General features: G+C 45.9%; 1 protein-coding gene across 1 annotated transcript in view; it reads right to left on the bottom strand.

Annotated features, from left to right (window-relative positions):
- LGI2 (leucine rich repeat LGI family member 2) overlaps positions 1–5,844 on the bottom strand; it is a 29,030-nt gene extending 23,186 nt beyond the window's left edge. Inside the window, exons 1-3 of the mRNA XM_032135744.2 lie at positions 5,430–5,844; positions 3,453–3,524; positions 1,825–1,896 (exon numbers count right to left, since the gene is read on the bottom strand). Of these exons, the coding sequence (XP_031991635.1) occupies positions 1,825–1,896; positions 3,453–3,524; positions 5,430–5,626 (341 nt within the window). The 5' untranslated portion in view covers positions 5,627–5,844. The remainder of the gene's footprint in view (positions 1–1,824; positions 1,897–3,452; positions 3,525–5,429) is intronic.
- Between the last annotated feature and the right edge of the window lie 16,347 nt (positions 5,845–22,191).

Raw genomic sequence — 22,191 nt, 5'->3', positions numbered from 1 at the left:
CATGTGGTAGCAGGATGTATGCAAAAATGAGTGCACGTGAGTGTGTGGTCTGCACTCCTTCCAGAAGCGGCATGGAAGTCTTCAAAGAATTCTGAGCTGGCAACATGGGTAAAAACATCTTGGGGAGAAATAAAGAAGAAAGCACCATACAGAGGCAAGAAATTCTCATATCTCTGCAAGACTGGAGCACTTCCAGACATTTTCCCTACTCAATCCCACATTTCATGTTGCCTGGCTATTCATACTTCTGTTAATGTCACTGTCCCTTGAGAGGGTTCCCTTGTTTTACATCTCCATATTAAAGTTTTTTGCTGGGGGAGAGTTCTATCAAGCTTGGTTTTCAGCAACCTTGAGTTTATCATGTCCTACACCATCTAATCACCAAGCAAATGGGTGACAAGGCAGGAAAAGCTCAAGCTCTCTAAGCCACTCGGAAGTAGGAAGTATAATGAAGTTGAGTAGGAACCAAACTTCTTTCTCTGTACTAAAACCCCACAGGGTTTGCACATGGGATCTTGCAATAATACCACTGGCCATGCCTTAAGGTCTTTGTGGGAAATAATTGATGTGAATTCACTACAACTATTCTCTAGGCTCAGGGAGAACTAAATTTTAGTTTACAGCATTATATTAAGTCAAATGTAAGAGAGTCTTTGATGAGATGCTCCATGGTTGGCGCTTTGAAACACAACATCATCAGTGAATTAGTTCTTGACTCTTGCACTGAGAACTCACTGATGGTTTTTAAAAGTGAGGTGTCTTTTCAGTAACAGACTTCAGCATAAACTGATGAGCTAACTTCCTCTCCAATAACCTTGACCACAAGATGAACTACCGTAAGAGAAAACTCAGAGCTTTACAACTGCTACCTCCATTGGCTATGTATGTGCTTTGATAGACCCTAGTCAGATTTAGCATTGCAGTCCTACACTTTCCATACTATGTATATGATAATATCAGAGTATTATGCAAATACACATATTATGTATACTCTGGAGAAAGAATTCCTCCAGGAACATCTTTCCTCAAGACACAAAGTCAGCAGAGAGCTTTCTTATATCTAGGATGTGTCTAGAATTCCAATACCTACCCGTTGAACTCAGACAAGAAAATGAAACAAGGCTTTAAAAATCCCTCTGAATGCTAAGTGAGGAAATCCCATCTGATAGCAGGATTAACATTATTACAAAGCTACCAAAGACAAGGATGAAAGAACTTAAAGGGGAAAAAAGACATGAAAGGAAGAAAAGGCAGAAATCAGAACAAGGGCAAAGCTCATTGCGAGGGGAGAAACCTGCACATCAAAAAAGGGAAAAATGACCTTTTTTTAAGGAAAAAAATGAAATAAAATTAGACCCTAGGTAGCAATTCATAGGAGATACTGCAAAAGAGATGTAGGACAGAGAATGAACAACATGAAGTTGTATCCCCCAAATAGGGAGGCTTTCTTAAAAATAAGTAACCCTCAGAAGCCCGCAGCTCTATTTCTGGCTGATCGGCAAATCCATGCCTATTTATGAGAGGTAAAAATATCCAATGCAACTTCCAATTGTGCTTACTACATGACAAATTAAATGTCAGCAGAGAATGAATGACTATCTCTCCTTCTTTGTTTTGTCTCTCCCTCTGTCTCCAGCCTCCTCCTTCCCCAGCATGTTTGTAAGCAAGTAAACTATAAAAGGTCAGTGCTGAAAAGAGAATGGGGTGTTCTCCATTTTCTCCACCCCTAAACCCTCGCAGAGATGCTGTTCCAGCACAGAAACTGATCCAGAAATTCTACCAAGATACCAAATGTTCAGCAAATAGACAAAGCACAAAACTTACAGGTATTCAAGGTGAAAAAGTCCAGCGAAAGCGTCATCCCGGATGATCGTGAATGAGTTAGAATTCAGCAATCTGAAAGTAAGAGACAGATTCCAATGCAGAGATGTAAAACTTGAGTCACATGTGAAGCCATTTCTATTTCCTTTGCTACGTTTTGATCTGTGGGCAAACATGAGCTCTTCTTAGCCTAAGGAGAACCCATTTGGTTGTCAGAAACCTGATTCTCACAGCCTGCTCTTACAGATGATGGCAAGTGGATTCCTTTTGACCAGATTTTCTTGTCATCTCCAGAACTCTACTCCTTTCTTCCCTGTGTGTCTCAGTAAATATGACCTGATAGCTGTTACTTTAAAACATTATAATGCTCAGCACGACTAAACAACCAGTGAATGCTTTATGGTACACAAGCAATCATAAAATTAGAGATCTAAAAAGATCCAATCCAAATATATTTTTAGGAAAATATAAGCCCAGAGAAGCTAAGTGACTTGATCAAAGTCACACAGCTGGACCCTTAAAAATAGTTAAAAAAAAAAAAAAAAAGTTTGTTTAAGAAACTTTCAGAAGACTGTCACTATATATTTTTCTATTTGAGTCATCACCCAAGTCTACTGGCAAAAGAATACCTAAAATTGTATTTCTATTATATGAAAAGTATACTTTAATAGCACTGCAATTTCTAAGAGGCCTCAGATTTTAAAATGTTAAGTGTAATGTTAAAAGTAGGCATATAATATTTCAAGAACAAAAGTATCAGGAGTATGTTCATTTAGGATGAATAGTGATCTCCTATTCCATTTATCCAAATTTTTCTATAGCACATTGCTTGTTTTAATTTCAATCTCATCTCAAATTTAAGAAATCAACATAGATCAAGAGAATGAGGTGTGTACTCATACTTTGCCTGTCACTGGTTTGCTTTTGAAAACTGCTTTTTGGACATTTCTTTTCATCAGCAAACATTCCCCAGCCTGGGTTACAGGGCACGACACAAGTATTACCACAGTGACTTGAGCATTGCTCACAGAGAGGAGCTGGCATGAGGAATAGTTATGAGTGTGGGCTTTTGGCCCCGGACTAGAATCCTGGCTCTGATTTGGGACAAGTTAGTTAACTTCCCTGAACCTCAGTTTCCTTATTTATCAAATGGGATCATAAGCATGCCTTCATCATACCGATGATGTGATGATGAAATAAAATTATGCACGTAAGTTCATAGGATGCTGCCTGACTGGTTTAAGTTCTTAGCAAACTAGAAACACTCCTATTTCCAGAGTAGCATTAAGATTTTAAAATGAAGTTTTCTTTTAAACTGGGGTGTTTGGGAAACAGTGCATTTAGGTGACTTTCAGGTCATGAGTCAATGCAATTACCTCCCCATTTACTAGATCTGGGTGTTGGGATCTACAATAAAGTCTTTGAAGAAAACAAGTATCAAACTAAGGAAAGAGCTGAGCAGGGAGCCTCAGTGCTTTGCTGGGGACACCACAGGGTAAATCAACACCAAGAGGCAGCCATGGTCTCCTCACGGTACTTTAGGAAGGGCTGATACCAAAGAGGCAGAGATGGTCCTTCAAGGATGGCACCTCAGGGCCCCCCATTGTGCAGAGGGAACTTCACATACTCACAGCAGCTGCAGGGAAGGCAGATGGGAAAACATTCGGTCCTTGATTTCTGAAAACGTCCCATTTACCAGGCTCCTACAGGCAAAAGATGAACAAAAGTAGGCCTAGGTTTCTTTTAGGGAGTGCCAGGCAGGGTGGGTAATCGACCTCTGCCTCCACCTGTGCTTCAAACCCTGACTCTCAGGAGTGAGGCATAGCACAGTTGCCCAGGATCTTCCCCCGGGTAGGAATAAGAAGAGACAAGCCACTTCCCAATGAATCAGATCAGTATGAAAACTAGTCTGAATAACAGAAACCTTTACCATCAGCTCCTTCCACAGACATTATCTCGGTCAGTTTAAATCAATCCCTTCACTTCCTTTTCTTAACTACAGAAGGCCCTTGCCTGAAAATGGATAATCGCTTCACCTCTGCCCATGATTCTGTTTGTGTAGACACAGCGTTGTGTTGGCCTACGAAATGCTGGGGTAGGATTAAGCATTCCTCTTGGGAGCCCATCTCTGAAAGACAGTCAGAGCACTCCTGATTAAATGCACCATGAAAGCCCTGGGGAAAAACTCACAGACACCTGAACTCCCCTGTGTGGGGAGAGGCAGTACCATCTGCCAGATAAAACGGTCAACCAGGAGGCAAGATGCTTGGCTTTATTTCTGCCCCCAGGCCCCCATCCTTTCTGGCCACAGCGGGATCTGAATATATTATTTCAGAATTCCTTTCAGTTGGCATGCAGATCACTTAAGCAGCTGCTGTTCTGAAGGATTTAATAAGGGGAACTCTAATTTCTGGAATCCTCCATGTCACCCGACTTAGCAATATTAAGAATGAAAAAGGTCCTCTGTTCCCACCAGCCAAACTCTTCTGACTTTCTATAAATGCAAATGGGAACCCCCTCACTCCTGGGTCCAGGCCCCTACAATTGCCTTGGGTGGGAGGCTGGGGAGCACTGGACACAAGAAAGTATCTTGAGCACAAGCAACGTCACCCCGGGGATTCCCTGCCTCCACCACTGACTGGGCACCCAGGCATCTTGGCCTGGAACAAGAGAGTGGTCTTAGCAGGAAACATGTCCTAGCAGTAAAGATACAGCCCAACAGCCCCTTCCACCGCCCTTGTGAGAGCTGGTCATTTGGCTTGAGTGGCCAGGTGAGGGCAGGGTGAAAGCACCTCTCGGCAGGTGGATACGTAATGTGAAGCCCTTTCCTGTCAGTTCCTCCTACCAACACAACTGTGTGATGGAGAAAGGGGGCAAAAAACCCTCCTGACCTCAGGGCAAGAAGAAAAGCTGACTTCAAAGCACTTGGCCACTGGGCTAGGCGCCCAACATGCCCCAAACCTCTGCCAAGCCTTCTGTTACCCCTCTTCTAGGCCACGTGGGGTGGACCCTCCGCTCCCAGAGCCTGCATGCCTTGACCTCGGCTTTTTGCAACCTGCAATGTGGAGAAGTTGGGAGGAGGCCACGGGGTGAACATTCGCCCCAGACCTGATGTGGGGCAGTGAGGCCTCACCCTTCCCAGTTTGCACTCAGTCAGGTCGTGTTCAGCTGCTCCTATGCAAGCCCCTACACACACAACTCCAACCCGCAAACACACACACACACACACACACACACCCTCTCAAACTTCAATGCACCCCTGAGTCTCCCGGGGACGTCAAATGCACACTCCAGGACTCCACTCCAAAGACTGCTTCAGAGCAGCCGGATTCTGCATTGGCACAAGCTTCCCCAGGTGAGTCTGATGCAGGTGGCCCGTGGGCCACACTCTGAGAAACACTGTTACAGGAACCTGTCTGGGTTCCCAGATTCTGGGGCTCAGGTTCTCACCGTCCTCCCCGGGGCCAACACTCCACCCACGTCCCCCACGCAAAGGCAAAGAAGGGGCCTGGGGAGTGGGTCGGGGTCGCCCTGCCCCGGCAACTCCCTCGCGGCGGCGGACGCAGGGTGGGGCGGGACGGAATGGGGGCTGGAGGGGTCCCACTCACAGGGAGCTGATGTCGCCCGGCACGATCCTGGGCACCCAGGAAGAGCCCACGCAGATGATGGACTCCTTGGTACAGCTGCAAGTGGCGGGGCAGCGCGCCAGCCGCCTCACCTGCGCGCTCCGCGGGATCAGGCACGCGGCGCCCAGCAGCAGCAGCAGCAGCCCGAGCGCCCCGCAGCCGCCTCTCCGCAGCGCCATGCCCGGTCCCCGCTCCCCGCCCGGGCCCCGACCCCCACCGCCGCGCCGCGCGCTCGGACCCGGCGCCGCTGCAGACGCGGGCGCCGCTCGCTGCTCTGCCGCCGCCGCTGCTGGTGAGGACAAGGGCGCCGCGGGTGTGGGAGGCCGAGCCGCAGCCGAGCAGCATGCTGGCCGCCACCCCCACTCGGCGCCCCCCCACCCGAGCCCGGGCTGCTGGGCGGCCGCCGCCGCTGCGCCCGCCGCACTCGCGCCTGCCTGACATCAGCACTCGCGCCCGCAGCCCGGCTCTGGCCAATGAATAATGCATAGCGGGGCCCGCCCCGAGGGGGAGGGGGTCAGCGCCGCCCCCGTGGCGTGCCGCCCGGCCCCCACCTCGCCACCCCCTCTCGCCCTGAGCCGGGCGTGGGGACAGAGGGAAAAGTTGGGTGACCTTGGGGGAGGGGCCAAGCCTGGCGGAGACCCCCGTCGGGGCCTGGCTGAGCGGTGGAGGATCCGATGCCCGCAATACCTCCAGGGGTATAATCTGGGGAGGGCAAATAAATAAAGTCGGAGCGGGGAGTGTGGAGAACCGACTTGATTACTGGGGAGGGAGGCAGCCCTGGGTGCTTTGAAGAGGAGAGACTTTTGAGCAGCCTTTATTAATTTTGAAGTGCATGCTGCCAGTAGGTCAGCGGGGACGGCTTTGCTTGTCTTCTGCGGTGGGGCAGTGAGGTCTGGCTGGCGTTCCCACAGCACCAGGGGTTACTGAAGCCAGCCAGCCCTCCACATGGGAGGAACGTGGGGAAGCAAAGCCGCTGCAGCCTGCACGCCCGGCGCTCTGGGCCCTGCCTGCTGCCTGCTAAAGAGCTGGAAAGCCCGGGAAAGTTTCCCCTCGCTCAGCTGCCCACGGGCCACCCCGCCCTCCCGTCAGAGGAGGGTTAGTAGAGATTGAGGGTGTGATACATCCTAGCCACTGTGCTTTTAATCTCCTAACCCTTTGAAGCAGGTCCTACTTATATCCTTAATTTATTGATGAGGCTGCTGACGCCCAGAAAGCATCCGGACTGGCTGACGGTCCAGCAGCTCCTGGCTGGGCAGGATGGGGCTTGGAGCCTTGAACGGCTACGTTAACTGGGCCCTCCTGAGCCCCTCTTCAATTCCTTAAGTTTGAAGCAATGAGCTGAAATCAACACAGGAAATGTGCGGCTGAGGAAATCAAAGAAAATGACCAAAGCAGAAGCAAAGTAATGGCTAATAACCTGAACTGCTCGGAGAAGGGAATCACAGCACGACTGTCCAGCTGCAAACCAAGGAAAAGCATTGCAGATGCTAAAACCTACTCTGAAAAGGCAGTATCTAATGCAAAAATAGGAATTATTGCTTCTTCAGCGATTATTGTTGGTGATCCATTGACAAGATCCATGAGGACAGTATCAGGCTGGCTGCTGTGGGAGGGAACAAAGGAACAGCTCCTGTCCTCAGGGAGCTTAAAGTCTAGCTGGACAGACAACCCTAAAAGAGCAACTCCACCGGCTACAAGGGGGTCACAGACTGACCAAAAGAGGTTCAGGAATTAAAAGCGAGCTTTGTGTAGGCAACTTCATGGAGGGAGTTAGACATTCCCTGCTGGTGGCCATGTGAAAAGCACCTGGCATTGGTGCAAACCAGCCTGCATTTATCATCATTTAATTATTGCATCTGTCCTGAGAAATGGGTCCTCCCATTTTATGGATGGGAACATTGAGCTCAGAGAAGTTTTTATCTTGTCCAAGATCACACAGGACACAGCCAGGGGGATCATACTCCACAACTGGCTGCTGTGTCTAACCCTCGCTGCCATGTGGGCATGCGTTTCACAAATACTTTACTCAGCAAGCCCCAGTGTTAGGGGCTGAGGACACAGACCACAGCCTGGGGAGGGCCACAGACATGCAGACCCACAATCATGGATGTGTGTGCTGTGCACCTGAAAGACATTTGCCTTAAGAGGGATGGGCTACCTCTCTATAGAGCAGAGGAGCGGAGGCTTCTCAAACACAGCATTCCCTGCTGACCCAGGAAAAGAAAATCTATTTCTTACCTGTGAGTGAGAGCCCAGGGGCAGGGTGGCATAGCTAAACGCTGGCCTCAGGACTAGACAGGTTGGGGTTTGCATCCCAGCCTGCCACTTACTGCTGTGCAAGTTGTGATCTTTCTAAACCTCGATTTCCTCACCTGTAAACAAGAGGTTGTTGTAACCACATTTAGGGGTTAAATGAGATCAAGAAAGTAAAGCACTTAATACCACAAAGGAGGCACTGGGCATTTGAGCAGAGTTCTATGTGACTAGATTGTAGGGAAGTGACCGGCAGAGGACTATAGAGGGAGATGGGTTTTCCTGACTTCTGTGCTTCCATTGTAATCAAAGCCAGAGTCACCGTCTTGTATTGTGGTTCTCAATTGCAGGTAATTCAGGGGACACTTGGCCATGTCTGGAGATATTCGGGGTGGGTGCCCCTGGTGTCTAATGTGTAGAGGCTGGGGATGCTGCTAAACATCTTGGAGTACTTAGCAAGAATGATCCAGGTCAAAATGTTGCTAGAGCCAAGGTTGAGAGAGCCTGGCTTAGTGTTCTGGAAAGACCCTTGGCATGAGGAATTCCAGAGATGCAGATTGTAAGTTAGGTTCATCAATCACAAGCAAACCTTCTTGGTCATGTTATTCCCATCTCTAGCTTCTATTTTTTCATCTATAAAATGGGGATAAAGAGCCCTTCTGCACCCTTTCCTAAATAAATGTGACATATCATCATTGTTACTAACCGTAACTTCCAAAAGCTAGAGCTAGCTCCAGCCCACCCTCTCCACCCTAAAAAACTAAAAAGTTCCGGATAGGAATGGTGCAGAAAGTAGGCTGGAGTAGCATAGCTGGCAGAGTTAGTATTTGTTTCGGCTCTGCTAGAGACACTAAGTAAGTGAGTGCTTGTAAATTATAAGGCGCAGTTTATAAATTAAAATATAAAAATGGAAATGCAGATTACTTTGGTGTGGTTCCAAGTTCCTCAGCAGTTAAAAAAAAAACTTAATAGACAATCAGAGAGACACAATCTGTTTCAGGAAATAGCAAGAGTTTTTGAAAATGTAAAAATTCTTGTTCAGATGTACACTTACTCAAGCTATGTCTTTATGGCATGAATAACACACGTTCCTACAGTGGCTGAAATGGCACAGGCTGGAGTGGCCTTCTCTAAAGTCTCAAACTGGTTCTACTTTATATGATTCCATGTGTTGGCAGCTCAACATGGCATTCATTCATGTATTCATGTACCCTCACGTTCAGCTACTTGTCAGTTCATTCTGTCAGTATTAACTGAGAACCTACTATGTGCTGGGCATCAATAATAAAACAATGACCAAGACAGACATGATCCCCACTTTCATTGCAGACAGATATTAAATTAAAAGGATGCATAAATGAGTATGCAATTGCAAATTTTGATAGAGCCTATGAAGGAAGAGAATAGGGGAGACCTAATTTAGGTGTGTATTAGTCCATTTTCATGCTGCTGATAAAGACATATTGGAGACTGGGTAATTTATAAAGAAAAACAGGTTTGATGGACTCATAGTTCCACATGGCCTCATGGGGAGGCTTCACAATCATGGTGGAAGGTGAAAGGCATGTCTTACATGGTGGCAGACAAGAGAAAATGAGAGCCAAGCAAAAGGGGTTTCTCCTTACAAAATCATCAGATCTTGTGAGACATTCACTACCACGAGAACACTATGGGGGAAACCGCCACACTGTTGATTCAATTATCTCCCACCAGGTCCCTCCCACAACATGTGGGAATTATGGGAGCTACAATTAAAGATGAGATTTGGGTGGGGACACAGCCAAACCATATCAAGATGATGAAAGCCTGTCTGAGAACCTAGCTGGGTGCTTTGAGATGAGGAAAGGCAGGCAAGTGCAGGAGGGCTGCGGGCAGTAAGCAGAGGCTAAGGGAGGGGCGGAACAGGCAGAAAGCATGGGATGTGTGAAGTCACCAGGACCAAAACATGCTAAGTGTATGTAAGGATCTGAATGCAGGCCAGTGTGGCCAGAGCATGGAGAGTGAGGGAGAGGAAGAGATGAAATGAGGTCCGAAAGGCAGAAGGAAACTAAATCATGCAGGACCTTGTAGACCAAGGCAAAGGCAAAGAGCCTGCATGTTGTTCTAAATGCCAGAGGCCACTGAAAGACATCACTCAGAGAAGCGGCCTGCTATCCTTTGTACTTCACAGCAGTTATTTCTGACTGCTGAGTAGAGAATGAGAACTAGTTCCATTGAACTAGTCCAGTGAGAGATGATGGCAACTGGGACTTGACTGCTGGCAGAGAAGAGTGGAGGTGGACTCAAGATGTATCTTTTTTTTTTTTTTTTTTTTGAGACGGAATCTTCCTCTTTAGCCCAGGCTGAGCTGCAGTGGCGCTATCTCGGCTCACTGCAAGCTCCGCCCCCCAGGTTCACGCCATTCCCCTGCCTCAGCCTCCCGAGTAGCTGGGACTACAGGTGCCCGCCACCGTGCCCAGCTAATTTTTTTTGTATTTTTAGTAGAGACGGGGTTTCACCATGCTAGCCAGGTTGGTCTCGATCTCCTGACCTCGTGATCCACCCGCCTCGGCCTCCCAAAGTGCTGGGATTACAGGCATGAGCCACCGCGCAGGAAGGATCAGCAAGACTAGCTGCTGGTTTAATTTAGGAGGGAGGTGGAAATAAATGGCAAGAATGCCTCCCAGGTTTTGCCTGGAGCCAGTGGGTGGATGGAGGTGCCATTTCTTAAGATGAGAAAGCCTAGAAGAGGAAAGGGTTTGGCTGGAAGAGAAGTATTAAGAGATTGATCTTGGGGATGTTGAGTTTTAAATGTCCATGAGGCATCCATGTGCAGATGTTGAGTTGTCAGCTAGAAGGCCAGTCAGGATGGGAAGGGGGAGATGAGTGGAGGTGGATGGGAAATCTTCAGACCATAGGCTAATCCTTGATTCTCTCTTGGTAAACCCTCAATGTAACATTGGTTGATTGAATGCATGAATGACATTTCAGAAATACAGACATTAGAGGGACAATGTCTCTCAGGTGCAGTCAGTAAGAAGCAATAGAAATCTTACAGAAGAATGTGACTAAGAATATCACAGTTTGGGGAATCCATTTTAAGACCAAAAATAGGCTGTAAACTCTACACCAAACTGTGAATCTTGTAAGAATCTCAGATACCTCATCAGGCTGCTTATCCTCCCACTCTTCTCCTACTCCCCATTTTCCAAGCTAACTTTATCTCCACACCCTACCTGGTCTTCTTACCAGAGATAGAAGCTTTGGAAAGCCTCCATTAATGTCTAATACTTCCAACTCTGATGCTTGCTGTAACAACTAAAGCAAAATTATTCATCCAAACCTCAAGGGCACTTGGCTTGAATGGCTACAAATTAGATTCCTTGGGGTGAAAAAGAAAAAAGTTCTTGTCCATTTTTTTAAAATCATGGAGTATGTCAATCCCTTCTTGACCACATCACCCCAATAGGCTATTCTCGTGGTTGGCTGCTGACCAAATGTAGATCCTGTTTCTGGCTTCCCACCATTTGTTTTCTTCATAAACTCAGTGGGTGTCACAAGTCTGGAACTCATTCGGAACCTATCCCTGATTGGCCTCTTAGATTGCATCATGTTCTTGAAGAGCTGCCTGTGGGTATCTTACTCAGATTCCTAAATCAGCCCAAAGACCCTCAGGACCCTGGCATTGGTTTCTGGTGACCTTTGTTACCTCCTCCCCATCACCAGTGTAATGCGCCTGTGGGATTTTTATTACCCTGCACCAGCTTCCCCTTCTCATGACAACAGGGCATGACTTTGCTTTGGAGAGAATCACTCCTCCTCAGTGTTCAATCTGTGTGGCTCACTTGATGAATACCTTCATCTCCCAGAAGTATACATGTCATCTAGACTAGAATATTCCATTCTCCCAGCCACACTGGGTGGTTTAGAGATAAACACATCACCCAACTTGACAACTGGAACAACCAGGGCTAACAAAACCCCTTGACAGGGCTTTTACTCTCTCTCCCCAATTTCGTAATGTTCTTTCCATCCTCTTTGTTAAGGGGGTTTTGAAATTCTGCTCCTTTGCCCTTTATGTCATCTCTTTTTTTCTTGATCAATACTGTCAGAGTTTTGTGGATTTTATTATTTTTCTCCAGGAGTCAAGTTATGCCTTTGTTGCTTTTCTGTATTCTATCTTGGTTTTCTATTTTATTACTACATGCTTTTATCTTCATCATTGTTTTCTTTTACTTATTCTGCAGTTCTGCACTGTGCAGAAAAGTTAATCAGAATCTTTTATTATGATTTTTCTTTTACACTTTATGTTTACAAGACAGAATGTCTTTATCTATGTTCCTAGTTCTAGGAGAATGTGCCTAGTCTTTCAGTTAGGTTGAGTGGATGAGAAGTACATCTGTGAGGTCACAGAGAGTGAGTCTGTGAGTAAAGTCAACCCCCTAAGAGAAGCACAGTTTTCTGTATCACAAACTTTCAGTCTCAAGTTTACAAGTAGCATAATAACTTTATGGGAAATCTCTTTGCTCTTCTTAGCAAACAGACTTAGCAGAAATTCTACTTTAGGTGAACAAGTTGTGGAATAAGCAGAGATTTAACTTAAATTTATAATAAGGGGTCTATAAATATCCTCTAAGCTCTTCTCTTATCCACAAACCATGGTTAATCCAACGCTTTCCATTCTGAAAGGTCTTATATCCTCTCAAGATTTTTGCTGTTCAAGACTGTGGCCTCTGGTCTCAACTTAATTTTAATCAAGGCTAAATTAAATATATTTGGGATTTATAATTTTTCTGTTCTTTAGCATCTGAGTTACTCTGTGATCTGATGCCCTCTGTTCAACCCACCCTAGCTCACATCAAAATGTCTTCTGGGAAAAGTGTCCGAAACGCATCCACATTTAATCCCATGACTGCTTGCTTATTGGGTTAGACTTCCCAGGAATGTTTGTGTTTGAACATATCTCTCAGACTTAAACTAATCACCATGGAAGGAATTTCAGAGCTCCTGAAATCAGAACATGGACAAAGGATTCCACTGCTACCTACAGGCCTGGCTGTGGGTCTCTCCTCTTCGCTTCACCTACATCTTATAGGAAGAGTTGCTCAGAAGACAAGCAGGCATAGCTCATTTTCAGAACTCACCCCCATGCCTCCCTTTCCAAAGCTCACCAACCAAGAAGGTGGTGAAGTGAAGGAGCATGGCCTGTGTTGTCGCATGGCGTGATTTGAATCTCAGTTTCACCAGGTCTAAGGCCTTGATTTCCTCTTGCAAATGGGAGAAGACAATGCACATCAGCTTGGATTGCTTGAAGGATGAAGTCAGTTGAAAATGTGAACATTCTTATAAGCAGTACAAATTAGTTAACTAAATGGTTAGCTAGTTGGTCTCTGCCTGTTTATTGAGAGCCACAAATAACTATAGACATAGATATGGATATGGGTAAGATATGGATATGGACATGGATGGATGGATGGATGGAGGGATGGATGGATGGATGGATGGATGGATGGACAGATAGATTAGGTAGATAGATGATAGATAGATAGATAGATAGATAGATAGATAGATAGATAGATAGATGATAGATAGATAGATAGATAGATAGATAGATAGATAGATAGATAGATAGATGATAGTCAGTAGACAGACAGATATAGGTAAATATATATAGAGAGAAGATAGAGATATTCTCCTCAAGAAGTTTAAAATGTACCAAGAAAATAAAACTCTTCTATGTCAAAACAGTCTCCTAGAACCTCAGAAGTGTTTTAGTTTTTCTCCAACACTTTCCACAGTCCCAAGAGACAGTATCCGTGAATTTCTCTGAAAGCTGGGGAGCTTAGTTTAATTGTTCAGCAAGCATTTCCTGAGCAGCTCCCATGGACAGGCACCATGCTTGACTGTGGGAGTCCATTGGTGAACAAGGCGACTCTTGCTGCCTTCAGCCTGCCCTGCACATGCAACAATTCCAGCTGTACCTCTTGCACTCTGGGATTAGCAGCCCCCAGGCCATTAGGCAGTGTCTTGGGAGCCCAGCCCAAGGACAAGATGGGGGAGACTCTAGCAATACTCAATCACCACTGCCCTTCCACCAGGACAAGGCCAGACTCGCCACTGTGCTGAGATAAATCTCCATCCCTTAAACAAACCTCATGACTCTTTGTTCTCGATTGTTACAAAGACATTGGAGCCTAGAATTTATGTGGCTCCTGAAGACTGCTAATTTGGTGGGAGAGTAGGTGATCTATCACTTAAGGAAGGGCAAGGGGGTGTGTCTGTTGGCCCAAATGCTGACACACAGGAGCAGTCATTTCAAGGAGAGGACAGTTGTAAATCCCAAGTCTGTCTCCAGCAGGCGGTCTTAGCTCATGTCAGACAAAGGCTTGCCCTCTGCTGTACATAAACTTCTGGGAGGGTTCCTATTTCCAGCATCCCTGTGTTGGGATATTTACCTTCCCTGGAAGGAGAAGTCAAGTAGCCCTTAAGGTTACAATAACATTATCTGATGTTCATCTAGCGGTTTTCTAGGTTACAAGGTCTTTTCATCTCTATTATCTCCATTGCAGCTCACATAACCCAGAACAGAATTTTTCAGAGGAAGAAACTGAGGCTTGGATAGGTTATGTGATCAGGCAGCCAATGTGATCATGTCATCGACTATAATGGATAGAGTTGTCCTATTCTATCAACAAAGCTGCTGGAGAATATTGAAGAGGGAAAAACAATATCAATGCTTTCCACAAAGTTCTAGAAGGCAGAAGCCTTATCATTCCTTCCACCATCTAACCCCAAATTATTTGAAGGCCTCTCTTTGATGTTGGAATATCATTTAAAAGCAATATTGAATATGACCATTCTTCGGGCCCTCAGAGGAGTCCCACATCCAGGGGCAGAGGCTTGATGACTTGCAGACACACATGAATTCCATGATGAACCTGTCCAAATATCCCTTGAGGCACCAGCTGAGTGCAAAAGGGGGCATGGAGAATGGAAGCCCTCTGCAAATTCCTCCTTGATCCAAATGAGACCTGGCAAGAGACAAGCTTTCCCAAGAGCCAAGAGAGAATCACTGGACATTGACAAGGGCAGAGAGTAGAAAAGACATAGTCACCCTTGGACATCAGGGATAATCCTGGAGCCTCCAGACCAGCACCAGCTGGAAAACCTGCCCAGCCTCTTACACATTCCTCCCCGCTCTAGTATGAGCCACACAGCTTCCTGGGGAGTACAGTCCAAGACAGCCCTATTTATTTTTATCTTTTATCCTCTGAGAAAAATAATAGGATTCATCAATAATGTCTTATGTTTAGACTCACTTGGGAAATCAAGAAGTTTGCCATGAGAACAGCATTCTCTTTGATCGATTTTACTACGGTATCATATTTTGGACAATGTAATTACAGCTGGATTCCCCTAGCAAAACCAAAGGACTCTGGGTGTCCTTCTGGTGTATGGGCAGCCCAGGCCACTGGACAAGGTGTCTGATGGCCATACGACTGATGCTGTCAGATCAGCTCAGTATTCTATGTTTCTTCACCTGCTGTAAATGAGCACTGCTCCTGGAAAATGAGGTCAGTCTTCCTCCCGGCTCTCTCCAAGCTCCCTGGAGACACTGGTCTGCAGTGGTGTGCTCTTTGGGATCTTTGGAAAGGAGAGGCTGAGCTGGTATTGACAGTGCAAAAGCCTTATTAGGAAGTAACACCGATAAAAGAAAAAGAGGAGAAGCACCATAGACTGGATAAAGTCCCTACCAGCCCAGCAGTGAGCTCCGAAGCAGAGATTGCTTGAGGGAGGAGTCCCACATCCAGGCGAAGAGGCTGGGCCCTTGTACCACGGCCTTGCTTAGTTACAGGACCAGGGTTCCCTTGCTCCTTGCATGCTGAGGAGAATCCAGAGGGGCTAACAGCTGGAGACGGTGAGCTAAGCACACTCTCAGCCGCTGGGCAGCCAGTCCTTTCATGAAGAGATCTGAGCTGCGATTCTCCAGGTCTGCTACAAATGGTGAGAAGGACATTTGGGCTTGATCAGGGGACATGAGCTCAGAGGATCTCAGTCAAAGCTGTTACAGATGTTCGGGACTTCCTGGACCCAAAAGAATATTTACAGTGATTTCTCCCTAGAAATTCACTGCTTAACAGGAGTTCATAACTGCCTCTTATTGAATTTTATTCTTTCCTACTTCACTAGCTAATTCAATAAACATCTATTGAGCATTTTCGATCTATATCTATTGAGCTCCTTGAAAATGGCAAACTCTGAGTGAAGGGTTGAAGCTACAAAGATTCCTGAGGCTTATAACCTCCTCTCCAAGGGCTTACACTTCTTACACTTCCACAACAGATAAATACGCTGTGAAAATAGCTGAAGAAACACAAGAAAGCTTGGGACAATTGCTATGGAAAAGAAAGACATTTGGGCTTGATCAGTTGACAAAAACTGAGAGAAACTCAGTAAAAGTTGTCACAGAAAAACTTCAGGTCTTTCTGGCTGGACCCAAGAGACTTTTAGCAGTAATTTTTCCCTTTTTCTCCTTCCTTTCTTCCTTCTTTCCTTCCTTCCTTTCTCTTTCTTTTTTTTCTTCCTTCCTTTTTTCTTCTTTCTTTCTTCCTTCCTTTCCTTCTCTCTCTCTTTCTTTCTTGTTTTGTTTTTGTTTTTTTTTGTGAGATAGGGTCTTGCTCTGTTACCCAGGCTAGAGTGCAGCAGCACAATCATAGCTCACTGCAGCCTCAACCTCCTGGCCTCAAGCAATCCTCCTGCCTCAGCCTCCCAAAGTCCTGGGATTACAAGGGTGAGCCACTGTGTCAGCCCATTTTCCTTATAAATTAACTGCCTCACAGGGGTTGATAACACAGAGGACTATAAATGTACAGAAGAGGTAGTGATTGCTTCTAATTTGCAAGGTCAAACTGGCTTTCCGGGATTGTTAACATTGGAGCTGGGCCATGAAGAATGGGTAGGGCCTAAGTAGACAGATACCAGGAGAGGGACATTTTGCATGGAATGGAATGAGCAAAGCCACTGATTAATGACAGCAAGAATAACAGCTAACACTTTTCTAGTGCCTATCATGTGCCACACACTTTGTGTAAGTTTATCCTACCTAAGACTTGAAACAGTTCTGCCCAGGAGGTATTTGTATTCGTCCATTTTCATGCTGCTGATAAAGACATACCTGAGACTGGGCAATTTACAAAAGAAAGAGGTTTAATGGATTCACAGTTCAACCTGGCTGGGGAAGCCTCACAATCATGGCAGAAGGTGAAAGGCACATCTCACGTGGCGGCAGACAGAAGAAAATGAGAGCCAAGTGAAAGGGGTTTCCCCTTATAAAACCATCAGATCTCGTGAGACTTATTCACTACCACGAGAACAGTATGGGAGAAACCACCCCGGTGATTCAATTATCTCCCACTTGGTCCCTCTTACAACATGAAGTAATTATGGGAGCTACACTTTGAGATAAGATTTAGGTGGGAACACAGTAAAACCATATCAGTATTAGTATTCCCAATGTATAGGTAAAGGTTCCGAGGCTCAGAGAGATGAAGTAATTTGCCTAAGTTTGCACAGGCAGTGGAAGATTCAGTTTTCAAAGTCAGATGATCTGACTTGAAAACCTATTTCCAGCCCTACACGATCTGCTAACATGGGTGGATGTGAGGCCGACAACACCATTAGCCAGGGAGGACACACAGCAGGATGAGGATGAAGACACGGAGACATTCTGGAGTGGAGAAGAGTGGTCAGTCACCCCTGGGTGGTCTGTGGAACATTTAGGTGGACATGCCCAGAGGCCAGTCGGAAATTTGAATTTAAAATACAGACAAGAGGTTGGAGTTAGAAAGGAGTTCTGGAGAGAGACAGGGAGAGATCATTGCTAGTTTTAGAGGTGGAGCCCTGTTTATTCACTCAAGGAGAGCAGTGGGTCTGTTTGGAAAAATACCACGAGCACGAGATGTCAATGCTGTCTTGTAGCAGAAGAGCAGAATCTGTTTTGCTGGGGGTGCAAATGGGCTGGAGAAATAGGAAGAGAGAGGGCAGAGCAAAGATGGAGAGAGACAAGGAAGGCTCTGCTAGCTCTAAGTTCTTTCTCTTGACTCCCCAGACTTTGGAAAAACTACCAAAAGCACACATGATCTGAATGAGTAATAATATGATTTTTTTGTGTGTGAAAGTCAACAAAGCAGCCTTCATTTCAGGCCCCACACTGGGTGAAACAGAGACAGTATACCTGGAACAGGGGCCCAGGCAGAGGGACCCTGAGAACCTAATCATGGAAAATTTGCAGAAATCATGGGCAGGGCTCTGGCCTTTCACAGGCTGCTGACTTGAATCAAATCTGTTGGGTTTTCATGGAGCAAAGGGGCCCTGGCTGAGAAAGAACAGGCTGAGGATGGAACTTCCCTTACTTTGCACCACTTAAGAAGCTGCAGAGAAGATCAAATCCAGTGAAAGAGAAAGCAAAGGGCAGAATAGAGGATGGAAGTGCCCTTGAGTAGAGGGAAGAGCCTGGGGCCTGGTTCTGCCCCGGACCAAGTGCTGGGCTTTGGATAAATCGACTGAACGTCTCTGGGTCTCATGTCTCCATGTGGGAGCTCCAGACTTCATGAGCCCAGAGCTTTGCATGTTATAATGCTTGTGGGCTTTGGGGGAGAAGGGGCCAGAAGGTAGAAGCCGAAAGAAGATGGGCATTGTCCTGATGCAAAGAGGGGAGTGACACGGAAACAGCCTCCAGTGCTGTCATGTGCTGGGACTGAGAAGGTTGAGGACTTAGAGGGGCCCACTGGGATTGGTGAGGGCAGGTGCCTTTGGGAGAGTAAGTAATAGGACAAGATCACTGTTCTCTGTGTAGGGAATTAGGTGTCCATGGTTTCTTTTATAATAAGGTGCTGAGCATAGGTGTGTTGAGTTGTCTCCAAGTGTTCCTGTACCAAAGTTGAGTGGACCAGCCCTGCGGCACATGCCTGGCAAGGCTGCCCACTTCAAAAGAGCAGCACATTCTGTACTGGCAGCTGACCCATTTCCCAGTGCCAGGTGACAGGAATCCCACTGCTCAAACTCATGGCTCCAAGGATAATTAGGTTCTGATCACGCAGTTCTGGGAAATGACACTCCTCTCTCCTTAACGGATGAAGAACTCTCAGGAGGCAGGAGGGATGAGATCTCGTGTGGCGAGCCTCCTTCCTGTCACTCTGACTTTGACTATTCCAGCTGGCTGTCTACAGTCCCCTGGCTGCACTGCTGTCAGCAGAAGGGGACATTGAGCAACTTCAGACACAACATCATTAGGCCAGGGGGAGCAGACAGGGGGATGCCAGGAAGACCCCCACTCAGGTGCTGCAGGGACTGAGACCCCACAAGATTCTTCCATTGTTAATTTCACCCTTGGGAGGAATAAGAGCCCATTATTCATCTTCACTCAGCAACAGCTTACCCTGGCTTTATTCAGATCTTTTCTTAAAGGTCCCATTTTTAGCAAAGCCTTCCCTGCCCACCTCATCTAAAATGGGACCTCCATCACCTTCCATCTGTGCATGCAGCTTTTTCTTTGTAAGCAGTTCCCACTACTCAACGTAGTATATATTGCTTGCTCACACATTTGTTTAATAAAGTTTGTTTGCCTCGTTAGAATGTGACTTCTACAGAGGCAGAGACCTTGCCTATCTTGTTCTCTGCTCAATCCTAAAGGCCTAGAAAAGCTCCTACTGCAGAATGGGTGGATGAGTGGATGGCATTGAAACTGCATGTTCCTGAAGAAGCCCAAGAGCAGCACCCATGATGCCTGGTTTACTCTTAACGGTTTCCTGGCTCAGCCCAGTCCCTGGTGCAGCAGAGTCTCTCAAATATTCATTAGATGAATAAATGAAAGAATAAAGAAAGGACCCACGTTCGTCCCAGCATCCCCACAGTGTGGAAGTTTCCTAGACAGCATTGGGTTTTGGAGCACCTGGGATAAGCATTAATGAAAAGGACAAGCCATACAAAGGGAAATCAGGGAGGACCAAAAGGTCTTCAGGCCCCTGGAGTCGTTCAGAAATCTGGTCTAGGTCAAGGTTATTCCTGTCGTAGTTTGAAGATTGGCTTCTTAAATTCTGCTTCCTTAGCTGAGCGTGGTGGAGCACGCGTGTAGTCCCAGCTAGCTGGAAGGCTGAGGCGAAAGGATTGCCTGAGCCTAGGAGTTCAAGACCAGACTGGGCAACATAGCAAGACCCTGTCTCTTACACAAAGAAAAAAATCCTGCTTTCATTATAGGGAATGAGGCTTCAGCCAAAAAAGATAGACTCTGTCACTAATTGTCTCTGTAACCTTAATCACTAACCTCTGTGGGCTCCAAAAATGGGTTAATAAGTGAATAAATGAATGAATGAATGAAAACATTGTGCTATAGAGACTTCCAATGGTTCAAATTTTCAGTGGAGCACGGGGGTAGAGAGGAATTAGATTGCATTCAAAAACAGATTGCCTCGAAGATGTTCTTCTAGTGCTAACCAACGACATTTCCATTTTTCAAGGCGTGGAGGAAATTTCCTTCCCAGTTAAGAAACCAGATATATTTAAGGCAGCAGGGCTTAGCTTGGAAATGAATACACGAATCTCCTTCTCTCTGTCCTTGCTTTCATTCTGTCATCTTCTTGAGCACAGCCTCATCCACGCTCTCAGCTCAGAGCACTGGGCTCACACCCTGTGTTAGGGTGGAGGGGGGATTCCTCTTCTGGGCACAGAGATTGGAATCCCGTGGGTACCATGGTAAATTCTTGCAGGGTTGTTGGAGTTGTTGTCTCCGGTAACCCAATAAAAACTGGGTCCTATTGCCTAGCATGAAAAGGACACCCTGAAAGTCACAGCCACCACTGGCTAATGGGGGTAAACTGGAGATGTGTCGTTTGAGTGATGCCTAGGGAGTGTTTTAGTAACTTGAAATTGTTCAATTTGGTAATAGGCTCATCTTATCTTCCAAGTGTGTCTGAATTATTTACAGGTGTAAATAATTATATTATTTACTCTAAGCTTCCAATTATACACGATGTTCCCCAGAAGCTGTTGATTGTCTTTGAGTCTTCTTTACAACTGCGTGCCGCGGTTTTGTGCTACAGCGCCCCTGAGCGGTCAGGGGTGGGATTGCAGGGAGTAGTTAGTCCCCTAGCAGTTGAAAGACAACTTTTGGCCAGCTGTTGTGGGCAAACAGGAGTTCAGGCAAGGGCCATGCTTTTTCCTGCCTGTGTGTTTGTACACACCCTTTCCTCTGCCTGGAGCTCTTTGCCCTTCCACATCTCACTCACTTTATTCCATCACTTAAACCCTAATGAATCTCAAGATCTCCATCTAGGTCAGGCGCGGTGGCTCATGCCTGTAATCCCAGCACTTTGGGAGGCTGAGGCGGGTGGATTGCCTGAGGTTAGGAGTTCGAGGTCAGTCTGGCCAACATGGTGAAACCCCATCTCTACTAAAAATACAAAAAAATTATCCGGGTGTGGTGGCAGGCGCCTGTAATCCCAGCTACTCAGGAGGCTGAGGCAGGGGAATTGCTTGAACCAGGGAGGTGGAGGTTGCAGTGAGCCGAGATTGTACCACTGCACTCCAGCCTGGGCAACAGAGCAAGACTCTGTTACACACACACACACACACACACACACACACACACACACATACACACACACACAAATCTCCATTTAAACCTCATGTCTTTGGGAGAAGATTTTCCTGAATTCCCTAAGTAGGCCAGGTCTCCTTGTCTTCGGTGCTTATAGTATCTGTACTTTTCCCCTAGAAAAGTGCTATTGTATAGAAATAAAGTGCAAGCTACATATAAAATTATAAACCTATTAACTACATTTTTTAAAAGTAAAAAAAAGAAAAGGTGAAATTCACTTTAATAATACATTTTATTTAACCCAAGTGCATTAGTTTTCTAGGGCTGCCATAACAAAGTACCACCAACTAAGTGACTTAAACAAACAAACAAAAAAGTATTCTCCTGCAGTTCTGGAGGCTAGAAGTCCAAGATCAAGATCCAAGTGGTGTTATTTTCTTCTGAGGGCTATGAGGGAGAATCTGTTCCATGCCTCTCCCTAGCTTCTGGTGGCTTGCTGGCAGCCTTCATCATTCTTTGGCTTGTAAATGGTGTTCTCCCTGTGTCTCCACATGGTCTCTGTCTGTATGTGTCTCTTTCTCTTCACTGGGCATTCTTTAAAACGCACAGCAGTCCTATTGGAGTGGGAAGCCATCCTACTCCAGTATGACTTTATCTTTCTGAATTACATCTGCAAAAACTCTGTTTCCAAATACAGTCACATTTTGATGTACTGCGGGTTAAGACTTCAACATATAAATTTTGGGAGGACACAATTCAACCCAAACATCGAGATATTCCAAATTTTATTATGTAACCAGTATAAAAATTATTGAAATATTTCACTTTTCTTTGTACTAAGACTTTGAAATACAATGGTAAATTTTATACATATAATATAATATATAGTGGCACATTTCTTATAATAGTTTATACTTA

Source organism: Hylobates moloch, unplaced genomic scaffold (assembly GCF_009828535.3).
Source record: "Hylobates moloch isolate HMO894 unplaced genomic scaffold, HMol_V3 SCAFFOLD_17, whole genome shotgun sequence".
Lineage (NCBI taxonomy): Eukaryota > Metazoa > Chordata > Mammalia > Primates > Hylobatidae > Hylobates > Hylobates moloch.
The sequence above is the reverse complement of the archived record's forward strand: the minus strand, read 5'-3'. Positions and strand labels throughout refer to the sequence as shown.